This window comes from Poromitra crassiceps (genome assembly GCF_964638095.1).
Source record: "Poromitra crassiceps genome assembly, chromosome: 3".
In the NCBI taxonomy this organism is placed as follows: Eukaryota; Metazoa; Chordata; class Actinopteri; order Beryciformes; family Melamphaidae; genus Poromitra; species Poromitra crassiceps.
Window position 1 is genome coordinate 38,009,628 of NC_139625.1, and position 12,259 is coordinate 38,021,886.

The following is a 12,259-nucleotide window of genomic DNA, read 5'->3' on the forward strand; positions in this document are numbered from 1 at the left end:
CCAAGCTTTAACCGTGACATTGATGGAATCGTTTTTTCTATACCGCCCTATAAATAAAATAGACTTATAGACCGCAGCCTATAAAAAATAAATTTATAGACTGCGGCCAGTAAAAGCTGTCGGTTGATGTGTGTGTGTAACCCTGCATGCACTAAAACAATGCCTCCTCCTGTCCTTATCGGTGCACCAGTCTGTCTGGCTGTCCTCGTGCCACTTCTGCCATGAGAAAAGCCAGGCTGTCCGGAGTGGAGATGCTGACAATAAAGCAGCAACGTGCCAGCAACGGTAACCACAACACACAACACGCACACACAATACAGCCAATCCAGGACTGGCATGTGAAATGACACACCGAGTCGGAATTCCAACTTCAGATAACGAGCCAATCAGGAGGGCGCATGTCATCATAGGTTGTAAATAATAAGTTTTGGATGGGGGCTCTAGTCTGACAGAGAAAGGCTGTGCTTGCTTGGCAGTAATCAAACGTGTAATCTTTGAGCCAGCCAGCGTTTCTATGCTTCAGCCTTTATCTGCACTATTTTGTTCACACTTCACCCAGGAGTGCAGTGAATCTCAAGGCTTCACAAAGGAATATGATTGGATCGTAAAGTTACTTGTCTGTCATATTTTTCAGTTTTGATTAGCCAGTCTGCTGCAATTCTATTATGAAGGTTAAGACTCCAAATTTCTACCCAAATTCATAACTGCTACAAAGCCATACTGTATTATGTAATTTGTGATTAGTTCAGTGCAAATATAATGGCACATTTTCTGTTGGGGATATGATGGGTTATTAATGTGTCAATGCTTCCCTTTAGGACTAGAGCATGACGAGGAGATCAAACAGCTGGATGAAGAAATCAAAGATTTAAGTGAATCTAATTCACAAGTGGAAGCAGACATGATCAAACTTAGAACACAGGTAAATAAGCAGGAGTGGCACATATCTCTAATCTGATGGTGCATTCATTGTGCGCGCGCATGTGTGCGTGCAGGTGTGTATCTGTGGGTGTATGCTCGCCTGTGTGTTCAAAGCTTTGCTGTGACATCATGCCGTCCGCCCCTCCTCTCTGCAGATCACAACAATGGAGTCCAGCCTGAAGTCCATAGAGGATGAAAACAAGGTGATTGAACAGCAAAATGAATCTCTCCTGCATGAGCTGGCCAACCTCAGCCAGTCACTGATAAACAGTTTAGCTAATGTCCAGCTCCCTCATATGGTAAGGGCCACCAGGAACGCCAGGCCGGCAACTTACTGACCATAGCTAAAGCTAACATTCTATAGCGGCTCATGTATTTATTTGTGTATGTAGCCACAGCCTATTGTGCATGCTTAGCCTCAAATGTAGAGCGCTGCTTGTCTGTCCAAGCTGTAAGGGGGAGTTGTGAAATGAGGCTTGATTGGACATGTAGTTTTTTGTGGTGAAGAGATGACAATAACTCTAAGCACTCAATCAATCAATCAATCAATCAATTTTATATTTATGTAATGCCAAATCATAAAAGAGTTATCTCACTAAAATTATTCCTACATACCAATTGACCTCCATTCGGCCAAACAAGGAAACCCAAGTCTTCAGCATCATAGTTATACATAATACAAAGTCATTGAACTTTCAAAACAATAAACGGTCCTCTCATCACCATTTTGGTTCTATAATACATTTAGACTATAATACAATCGTTTGAGGAATGAGAGCCTGTGATTTGTATAGTGTAATCAGTATTATTGACTAAACTTAAACATTGATGTGCTTTACACAGCTTATTTCCATATACCATCATTATATTTTTTCCTTACAGTCTATTCAAGAGAAGGGAAATGATTAAACTCCAGAGCTAACAGTTTCATTGGAATCACGGCCTATTTACTTCTGTTTTAGCCCATCCATATTGGCATTCACTGATGACATTCTCTCGCATAGCGGATAATTTAACATGAAGAGACAAGGAAATAAATGAATTCCTCAGTCAATCGTTCTTGGCCCAATGGCAAGGCAATTTTCTTAATCATATTTCCCCGATATTTCAAGCAATTTCCCAGATAGAACAAATCTGTAATATTAAAGGAAAATGTATTTAAGCGGTTAGAATTTTATAAATTATACTTCTTCACCATAGCAAAAGGCCATTCGGATGCTGTGAGCTGGATTTAGTCGTAGGCCCAGTGTCGTGTTTTGTTTCCAAAGCATGTTTTGATGTCTCATGTCTTCATACTGTGTCCAGCCACTGTCTTCACTGACCGTATGCTATAGGTCCTCTCTGGCTGTATATCAGACTGCCACCTAGTGTTTAATTGAGAGCATAACACCTTAGTGTTTGTGATTCCTCAAAGCAAGCTAATGGAATTGTGTTCACCTTTCCTCTCCATAGAAACCGCTGGCACACAAAGAGGCTCCCCTTCGAAATAACAGCTGCTTACAGTTGCACCAGCGAGTAAGAGAATTACCTATTTAATTATCTCTGTCATCTGTTTTGTTGTGTATTTCATTCTGATTTATTCTGATGTGTCTCCTATGCCCATCTCCCTTCTCGTTTGCCATGAACTTACACCCATAGACTATAATAAAGTTTCTATCTATCTATCTATCTATCTATATATCTATCTATCTATCTATCTATCTATCTATCTATCTATCTATCTACCTATCTATCTATCTATCTACCTATCTATCTATCTATCTATCTATCTATCTATCTATCTATCTATCTATCTATCTACCTATCTATCAATCTATCTATATATCTATCTATCCCTGTAACATCAAGTGGTGGAAAGAGCTTGTTGTATAACACATAGTACAGGCCTATTTGCTAACATAACATTTTAGAAACTTCCTTTAGTAAGATCAAACAAATTCAGCAGAATATATGTGGTCTTTCAATTGTGTGACTTCATTACTTTGAATTGATCTATATTGTGAGGAAGATAAAGCTACAATATCTTTGACACTTTGACCAATCCACTCCATTCCCTACTCCCCCTTAACTTTCAGCATCTATATTTCTTCACATTTTCCTTGAGATACTTAACTCAGAATACTTCATATTGACATGTCCATGTCCTAAGCACAGGTTTAATTGGTTATTCCAAGTCAGTTGATTTTCTAATTGAGTTTTTTTTTCTTGAAAGTTGGGACATCTGATAGCTTCCCTCTCTGGTCCTAATTCCTCTGTTTCTGCCTGGTACCACAGGAGCCGATCAGCGAGCAGAACTTTGACGCGTATGTGACCACTCTAACGGATATGTACACGAACCAAGACCAGTACCAGAGCCCGGAGAACAAGGCCCTGTTGGAAAATATCAAACAAGCTGTCCAAGGGATCCAAGTTTAGCTGCTCTGCAGACAAAAGGCAAATTTTTTTCTGGTATATGAAAAATCCACAAACAGACAGTGCCGGTCTTATCTCCTTCGGTTCGGTGCAGTAATTTATCATATAGTGTTATATATCTTCAATTCTGTTCTTTCAACAAAAAAAAGAGAGGTGTTATGCTTAGAAAGACCTCATGATAATTTATTTTCTTTTTCCCTTTTGGGTCTTGCTTTGAGGAAGAAAAAAATGAGCAAGCAGCAAAATAGTTTTTGAGGACATTCACATTTTGTACGTTTTCATATGAGCTGACATAGTGTCATGTAATGTTTCTAGCTGCTCATGTATGCACATTTTTAGTGTATATTTCTGAACAGTAAGCTAATGATTATAGGACATGAGTTCTTTTTATTGCTTGACAATGAAGCATTTTAGATGAAAAAGCTGAACTGGACAGTGAAAAACACATGAAAAAAACGACGAGCAAAGGAGGACACTACTTCTTTTTCACTGGATGATTTTGGACTTGATGATTTTAGATGTTTGTTTTTTTCCTTCTTGCGTGTAAATTGTTCAATAGCAAGAACTGGTTTGCGAATTGCTTTATTTTCTGACAATGCTTGAGAAATGTTTGTCTTTCGTTTGGAGGAAAAAAAGAGGTTTGTAGCTGTAGGTGGGGGCATTTTTTAATTGGTGCTGTAAATGAATCTGGAGAGGAAACTGACCTGATGTATGTATGAATGTATGTATGAACAGTTTTATTGTAAACATCATTACACGGAAACCCGATGGTGGAAATCCCATTATCTAGGAGAGACAACTCACTCTCAGAGCAACACACCTGTGAGGTGCATGCATGTTCACCATGCCCATCTTGACATCATCTAAAATAGAAATGATAACCTATACAGTAGAGACGACATTCTAGCCTGTCTATTATCAATTCTGTTCAATTTCGAGACTTCTGTTGCTAGAATCAAGAAATGTCTCAGCAATATAATAACTAAATCATTTGTTTATAGTATGGGATGCAATCTGCAAAGGAAAAAAAATGTTTGGGTATATGCAATTTCTTGTTTATAAGCATAGCGCGGACACATGAATCTTTTTAATATAGCCTATGTAAAATATTGATTTTTATACAAATCTTTTAATACAAATGGTCTTTTTAAAAAGGAGGAGGAAACTTGGACATTCAGTTTTAGAAGCTAAAGTATATGAGTTCCACTTTCTTTCTGTACGATTTTGCACAGGGACACCTTCGTTTCCATGTTTTGATGTTCTTACAGAAACTAAAAGCAGTACCTGAGAGCCTAAGCGGCGGGTCGCAGAGGGTTTTGTAAAGAGAATTTATAGAGTATGACAGCAGAACTCACAGGGTCACTGTCCCCACTTATGTGCCAGTCGACTATTTGCACTTGTCCTTGAAGATATTATCCTTACGTGTGGCGGCGTGCAATTTCCCAGGTGACCTCTTTGGCACGAGATTGGAGCAAATGAACTGCTATAGTGGCCACTGTAGGTGTGGAGAAAGAACGGGGACTTGAAATCAGAGAGGAGGATTATAACCATAGCAGTTATACTGTAGGCTATTATCAACTGTAAAAACGACGTTCTTTCATTTTTGCTCTGTTTTAGGAAGATGAAGTTACCCCCCAGCAGCACTTTATATCTAATCACTGTACAAAGGATTAAATAGTCAATCAATTCAAGGTTTAAAAAAAGCAGAAGTAAAAGAAGGCTTGTCTTCCTGAGCAAGGCCTTCGGGGGGTGCTGCACCCAGGGGTGACACGCCTGCGTGTATGCACCCCTCTGTTCTGTTGTGCTAGTTGTTAGCGATCATGTTCAGAATTTGCCTTTTTGGAGAGCTAATGCAAAAGGTGCTTGTTGTTCACCTGATCGAAACTCATCTATTGTACTTTACTGTCCTCTTTCAGGACTCTACTATCCATCATCCATGACTGCATACGCCTTTTTCCACAGCATCGTGTCTGCAGCTTTTTGCCAATATAGTAATGCTTCAGTAGAGTAATAGCTAGTACCAGTTTTTGAATTAATTCTCATTATCAGTAAAAATGGAAAAGGGATTTTAAAGCACAAACCGGCTGCTCATCTGATGTTGGTACATAAATAACAAATTTGAAAAAATAGCTATATCTGTGACTATCTATAGGGAACACAAAAAGGTTGTCACATATTTAGAATGCTGACTTTTCATATCAATTATTGTGAATTCATCAGAGTTTATTATTTTATTTGAACCGATTCATTTGGAGATTGATTTCAGTGATCATTAACAAAGACAGGATTTTGTATAAACTATTGTGCTCTCTGTGGAACTGAAGTTTGATTTATTTTTGTACTACACAGCATGGATTTGTTGACATTTTAATTTTGCTATAAATGTGTGAGATCACAAGTTGCTGTGATATTTCATTTATAAATTGTGAACTTTGTACAATTTTTGTCATGCTGGATGTTGACACATCTTACTCTGAATAAAGAAAAAAATGTGTTGCCACAGGCCTGTAAAATTACAATTTTGTTGTGTTGTGTTCATGATGTAATTAAATTAGGGCTCAGTTTCATAAAATGAACCAATTATTAATTCTAATTTAATTTGATTATTTTATTAACAAATTAATTCCACATCCACCAGCAGAGGTCAGCAAATCCAAATTATTATACAGTAATAGACCTCTTGCTTTGCCTTGTGCTGTGTTGTGGTGATGTTGATGATGAAAGTATTTTCCAAAATGTGAGATTTGGGCATAATGTTGACTATTGACTGACTGGCAGGTTATTGACATGTTGCCATTCCCTGTTGGTCCTCACCCTGTTTAGCCTAGTGTTTGCCTTTTGTTATAGTCAGCGCCAAAAGGAACAATTGAAAACAATTATAACAAACTACAATTTCACACAGGCTAACATTTTGGTTGAATTACCTTTAAGATGAAAATGCAGCCAATTAAATTGCGTTTAGCCTAGATAAGGACTATGTTCCACTTTATGATCTCTCTCTCTCTCTCTCTCTCTCTCTCTCTCTCTCTCTCTCTCTCTCTCTCTCTCTCTACTGTGACATTGAGCAACTGTTATGGTTTCCCTTACTGACCTGACTGTGTGATACTGGACAGGACAGCTAAACAATATGCCGAGGGCCAAATAGTGACAGACAGCAGCGTGGGAGGCCCATAGGAATTGTCTGGGATAATGCTGGCATGCTTGTGGTGGTGTACAGTACTGTATTGTTATTCATTGCTAGTGGTATACTGTCTGTATTTTCTGGTCCAAGCCACTGTTTTGTTTTTGTTTTTGTTTCTGGAATTCATACCTGCAGTTTCTTCTCTACTAACCTACTATTCTCTTTGCTATGCTGTGAAACTCCACAAATATTTTGTGGACTAAAAAACCTGACTCACCCTTCCATCGGCATGGGGGAGTGAGTATGACATCAATTCCTTTTTAGGTAAACTTATCCTTTAACAACAGCATATGATTGACAGCTATCTAAATGATGAGAGCACATACATGATGTCAAGGATCTTACCTTAACAGTATGCATAATGAGCAGCAAATAATCTTGTATATTTCTTCTATTTCTTCATTCTATTCTAGTTTTATGTGTTTACAATGTATCGATATAGCAGAACATTGTTAATTCTAAATTTACCAGCAGATGTCAGCAAACGCAAACTATTATAGTAAAAGTGACACTGGGGGATGTGTTTTAATGATGTTGGTGGTGAAAGCTGACAATGACTTCATGTACACTCATGTACAGTAATTTCCCCCTCAAAAAAGCCTGCATAACAGTTCAACCAGATATTTATTTCAGGTTGTTTCATTTGATTACTTAACAAAACAGGCCTGGGAAAATTTCTCAAGAAAAAAGGGGGGGGGGGGGATCTTCTCATCTCACTCAGTGTTTCTCAATCCACTCCTAACTTTTAGTTCCAGCTATGGTTATGCTCTTGCTTGCATTAACACTCTGCATTCTAGTCTGTTCCCTTTTCTTACTGCTCAACCAATCAGCATAAGGCCTTAATTGGACAAGGTGTGCAAGAGTAGAGCTTCAAACTTGCAGGACAGGCGGTAGGCTGTGAGGACTGGATTGGGAAATACAATAATCTCGCAACCCACTGCCCTGGTCCCATGGTGAGAACCATAGGCATAGTTCTCCCTTATGCCACCGCGACTAGAGCTATGATTGACAAGCTATCAAATCACTTTGCAATACTGATGATTTGCCTACAAATAGCCTATGGGTGGAGATTCACAGGCAGGGTAGCTGCTGGCAGGATGAAGTCGAACATGGCCCAGTTCTAAATGACTATGTCAAATGGTGCGAGGCCTCACATTTGACCCTGAACAGCCAAGAAGACTAATGAGGTGGTCTTTGACTTTAGACGCGACCCTCCACTACCCACCCCATTCCGATCAGAGAAGAGGAGATTGAGGTGGTGTCGGAATATAAATATCTGGGTCTTATTATAGATCACAAATTATCTTGGGATCAATGTGTGGATGTTATTTTAATACGGGCCAACAACACATGTATTTTCTTAGGAAATTTAACTTTCTTAACGTTGATAACAAAATCCTTACTCTTTTATAAGTATTTTATTGAGAGTATCCTTTGTTATTGTATTGTATGTTAGTATGGACATTCCAAAGAACAAATTGGGAAAGATTGTTAAGATATGTGGGGAAATCATGGGGGAGCAGCAGGCTAACCTGTACCTGCAGCTGTGAAGGCAGACAAGGTCTGCTCAGACACATCCCATCCACTGTCAGCAGAGTTCGAGACTAGCAGAGTTCCAGCTGCTCCCTTCTGGTATGGATGAGGTATCTACCCCAAGATCAGAACTAACAGCGCAAAAAACTCATTTAATCACATCACATGTCAATAACTCAATTAATGTGAGATGTGGTAATTTGGTAATAATGTGGTCATTTTTATCGTGATTTTATCATAATAATAATAACAATAATAATAATAATAATAATAATAACATTTTTTTATTATTATTATTATTATTATTATTATTATTATTATTATTTATGATTATTGGGATATAGCTAGTTATCAGCAATATGCACTTTAAATATGCCTGTCTGCTAGATGTGCACTAAGATGATTTTATGATTTTGTATGTCACTTTAATGTGTAATCTAAGCTTCTGTGTTGTACAACAAACTGCCTCCTTGGAGGACATTAAAATTTTCTACCTACCTGCCGCAGAGAGGTAGCCTACAGTAGGCTAATATTTGGCAGGTAGGGTGACCAGATGTCCCACTTTATGTGGGTCTGCACCAGTGTTGCGCGTAACTCATTACAAAAGTAAAGTAAGTAGTAAAGTATTACTTGTAATATATTACTTTTAGCAGTAACTCAGTATTTATAACTTATTACCAAAAGGATTTCAGTAATATTAGCCTACACAAGTTACTTTGTCAAGTAACAGAAGTTACAAAGTGAGTAATTTTTTTTTAAATCAAAGCACATATTTAAATAAAGATACAATCATTTCCTAATCAAATTTATGTTTTTATGCAAATAACCACTATAGATCAATAACAAAGGAAAATTAGAACATTTAGAATTGTGGATGGTTTACACTGACTTCAAGAAGGTTGAAATTATATTTTGGGATGGTTCCTTGGCGGCAATGGCATTCTGCTGCTGCTGTTATTTTGGTGAAAGTAATGCAAAAGTAGTGTAATAAGTAACGAGTTACTCCACACAGACAGTAATATTGTAAAGTAACTTATTACTTTCAAATTAAAGTAACTAGTAATATGTAATATATTGTAACGAATCACTCCCGGGACCGTTAATGGAGGAGGAGAGGAGGCAATACTTGGTACAGGCTTTTATTCACAGTCATTCAACACAACTCTTGGCGGTTGTTACGCTCCTAGCTAGCTACCAGCTTCCTAGCTTATTCAGACTGGCCCAGGCATGCACCGTCAGACAGGAAGTTCCCCTTGCATCCCGTTCCCCCCAGGAACAACCCCACACATCAGTTCCTATCTAAAACCCACAATCGCCACATTATTAAATTTTGAAAGTAACTTGCCCATGGTCTGCACAGCATTTTCATGATTTCCGCCTGCTTATCGCCATATATATTGTTTTATATTTGATAATTTGTTAATAATAAAAAGAACTGACCCCGAACGCTGTGACGTGTCTTGACCTGCAGAGGGCGTATACACCTTGAAGCCTCTTAAATAACCTCGCGTCACCAGGCTCTTCTCGGCGAGAAAGAGCCTGGCTTCCGTTCACAATTGATTTTGTCACCCTACCTGGTTCCGGCCTAGAGCCCGCCCTAGACAGGAAGGGCAGCGTTTCTAGCTCGTCAACTTTTACGTTAACTTGACAATTTGACACAAGTATCAGAACTGCAAACAACAAAACAAAAGATGGACGTACCGAACAAAGTTTTTGAAGAAGTTCTTTTAGAAACATTGCGGATTCACAATCTCACATATTTTAAGCCAATACAGAAGCTTTGCATCAGACAATTAATCGAGGCAAGAGACGTCAAGCTAACGGCAACAAAGACGTTTTTTGGCGCACTGCCTTCCGGTGTTCATTCTGGTTCCGTGGTTTACGCCCCATGACAAAAAGCGGGGTGAAAGGTGCTCAGACTACCTCTTAAACGACTTCAAATTAAGGGAAGCAGAAGCAATGAATTGCTACTCAGGAAATCGTCACTTTGCGCAAGATGGCGGCGGGTGTAAGCATACTTGCAGCTTTCCCCTGGTTTTTCCTAGTTTTCCTAGTCTAGTTTACAACTTTAATTGACAAACAGAAGACTATGTAGACTATGATAGTCTCGCTTGCCAGACTTCCCTCCCTGTGCCTCTAGAAGGGCCTTCTCTCTCATGGACTCAGAGATGAATGGTTTAGCTGAAGCTAACATTAGCTCGAGCTAGTGTACTGAAGTAGCCTGACTCTACCAGACGGGGGCGGTATTGTGTTCACAGTTTGCTTTGTGAAAACCATAGGTGAAAACAATACCGCCCCCATCCGGCAATCAGGTTAGTACTGAAGTGGGCTAGCAACCAAGTTTTTGTCAGATAGTGGAGGACTAAAAGTTGCTGTCACTGTGTGAAGATTAATGTCTAAAGTTAAGAAGCTGGGAGCGGTGGTGAAGCAGCGACTAACTGCAGCTGTTGAGATATTTTTTGAGATATTTTGAAAGAATGATGGCAGAGTATGAGGAGAAAGCTTATCATTCAAAACAGCAGATCGACCGACAAAAAAAGCTACTGGACGTCGTTTTAAATCCTGAAGTGCGCTTACATAGAGCAGGTAGCCTACAGGTTGGTGACATTTAAATGTTGTTTCACATCACATTACTCACGCACTTTATGATATTCATGTTGTGAGCCAATGGCAGGGCAGAGCAGACCATGGTCTGTGGCACCATTATTTATATTGGGGTGGATATAATTTCAAGAACAATGGCCTATATTGTTTTGCGGAAGAATGGGAAATAATGAATGAATGAATGAATTAGCATCATATAGGCTATCAATTATCGAGTTATTTCTGTTTGAATGCAATTAAACAACTTTAACACCCTGTAGGTAGCCTAATGAAGGCGACGCGTCCAGTTCAACAACAACCCGTCCAAAAGAATCTATGAAAAGGAATCCAAAACTGTTCCACATCGGCACTAGCAAGCATCCGTTTGATTTTATTACACCGCTTTCTGATTGGCTTCCCCTGTCTGGGGCTGTAACATACTGCCCCACTTATTCACTTATTCTCACTTATTCACTTATTCTCTCTCTCTCTCTCTCTCTCTCTCTCTCTCTCTCTCTCTCTCTCTCTCTCTCTCTCTCTCTCTCTCTCTCTCTCTCTCTCTCTCTCTCTCTCTCTCTCTCTCTCTCTCTCTCTCTCTCTCTCTCTCTCTCTCTCTCTCTCTCTCTCTCTCTCTCTCTCTCGCTCTCTCGCTCTCTCTCTCCCCCCTCTCTCGGCTGAATTCCTCAGTCACTACTGGGGAGTCGGTAGTCGGTCGGTGAGAGAGGGGCAGCTGGCGGTCTGTGCTCGGCTCTAGCAATGGCGCTGTGGACTGGCCAGCTCTTTTCCGCAGGAGTTCTCCTCACCGTGGCTTTGTTATTGATCGCCGGTGGACCACAGCTTGTGCTTTCTTGTCCGAGTCGCTGTTTATGTTTCAGAACCACCGTGAGATGTATGCATCTAAACCTGGAAACCGTGCCAGCAGTTTCTCCTCAGACTACCATTCTGTAAGTAGCCGATCACTTTATAACGGCGAAACCCTACTGAACACACCACACCAGACAAAGCCTACATTTCTCCACATTGTCTTTGCTATGGCTATAACGTTATTGATAGCAGAACTTCAACAGCTTATTCAATAGCATATTCAATCGCTATTTTATTTATCTGCACATAGTAAAATCAAGAACAAACTAAATAGGATAGCCTACTGAAAATATTGTGCAGGTAAGAGACAAGAAAGCCTAATGGGATTATGCGGATTAAATCAATATTAGATTTAATATTATTTAATATTACATCAAAAACAAAAGAGAGAAGAACAAACATACAAAAGAAATAAAAGAAAAGAAAACATGGCAAGGTTATTATTACAAGGTTATTACAATGTCTGTCTGGAAGTTTTAGCAAGTTCTTCTGACACCTGCCAATGAGTTCAGCTGCTGGCTGCAGCGGTGTGTGTAAGGGGTTAGGGAGCAGGCCAGTTTTGGGGTCACACAGCTGGTGAAGTCAGCTACAAGTAATGCTGTGTAAAGGCTGTTCAATAGAGTTCTCTGCATGAGAGCTTTGTGTGTGGAGCCACAGCAAGTGTTCACATCTCCCTCATGCAGTCATAGCTGAATGAGCTTTCTTCAAATGCATGCAGATCGAAGCCACAGTCAGGTGTCTGTTACATGTCTTGGGGAAAATGCC

General features: G+C 39.4%; 2 protein-coding genes across 2 annotated transcripts in view; both read left to right on the top strand.

Moving 5' to 3' along the window:
- Nucleotides 1-3,336, top strand: part of myt1lb (myelin transcription factor 1-like, b) — a gene marked incomplete at both ends in the record, with an annotated part of 93,942 nt that extends 90,606 nt beyond the window's left edge. The window contains 5 exons of the mRNA XM_083632403.1: nucleotides 191-285; nucleotides 819-922; nucleotides 1,077-1,220; nucleotides 2,374-2,436; nucleotides 3,196-3,336. Of these exons, the coding sequence (XP_083488529.1) occupies nucleotides 191-285; nucleotides 819-922; nucleotides 1,077-1,220; nucleotides 2,374-2,436; nucleotides 3,196-3,336 (547 nt within the window). The remainder of the gene's footprint in view (nucleotides 1-190; nucleotides 286-818; nucleotides 923-1,076; nucleotides 1,221-2,373; nucleotides 2,437-3,195) is intronic.
- Nucleotides 3,337-11,367: 8,031 nt separating this feature from the next.
- Nucleotides 11,368-12,259, top strand: part of pxdn (peroxidasin) — a gene marked incomplete at its 3' end in the record, with an annotated part of 87,976 nt that continues 87,084 nt past the window's right edge. The window contains exon 1 of the mRNA XM_083634266.1: nucleotides 11,368-11,574. Coding sequence (XP_083490392.1) covers nucleotides 11,387-11,574 — 188 coding nt within the window. The 5' untranslated portion in view covers nucleotides 11,368-11,386. The remainder of the gene's footprint in view (nucleotides 11,575-12,259) is intronic.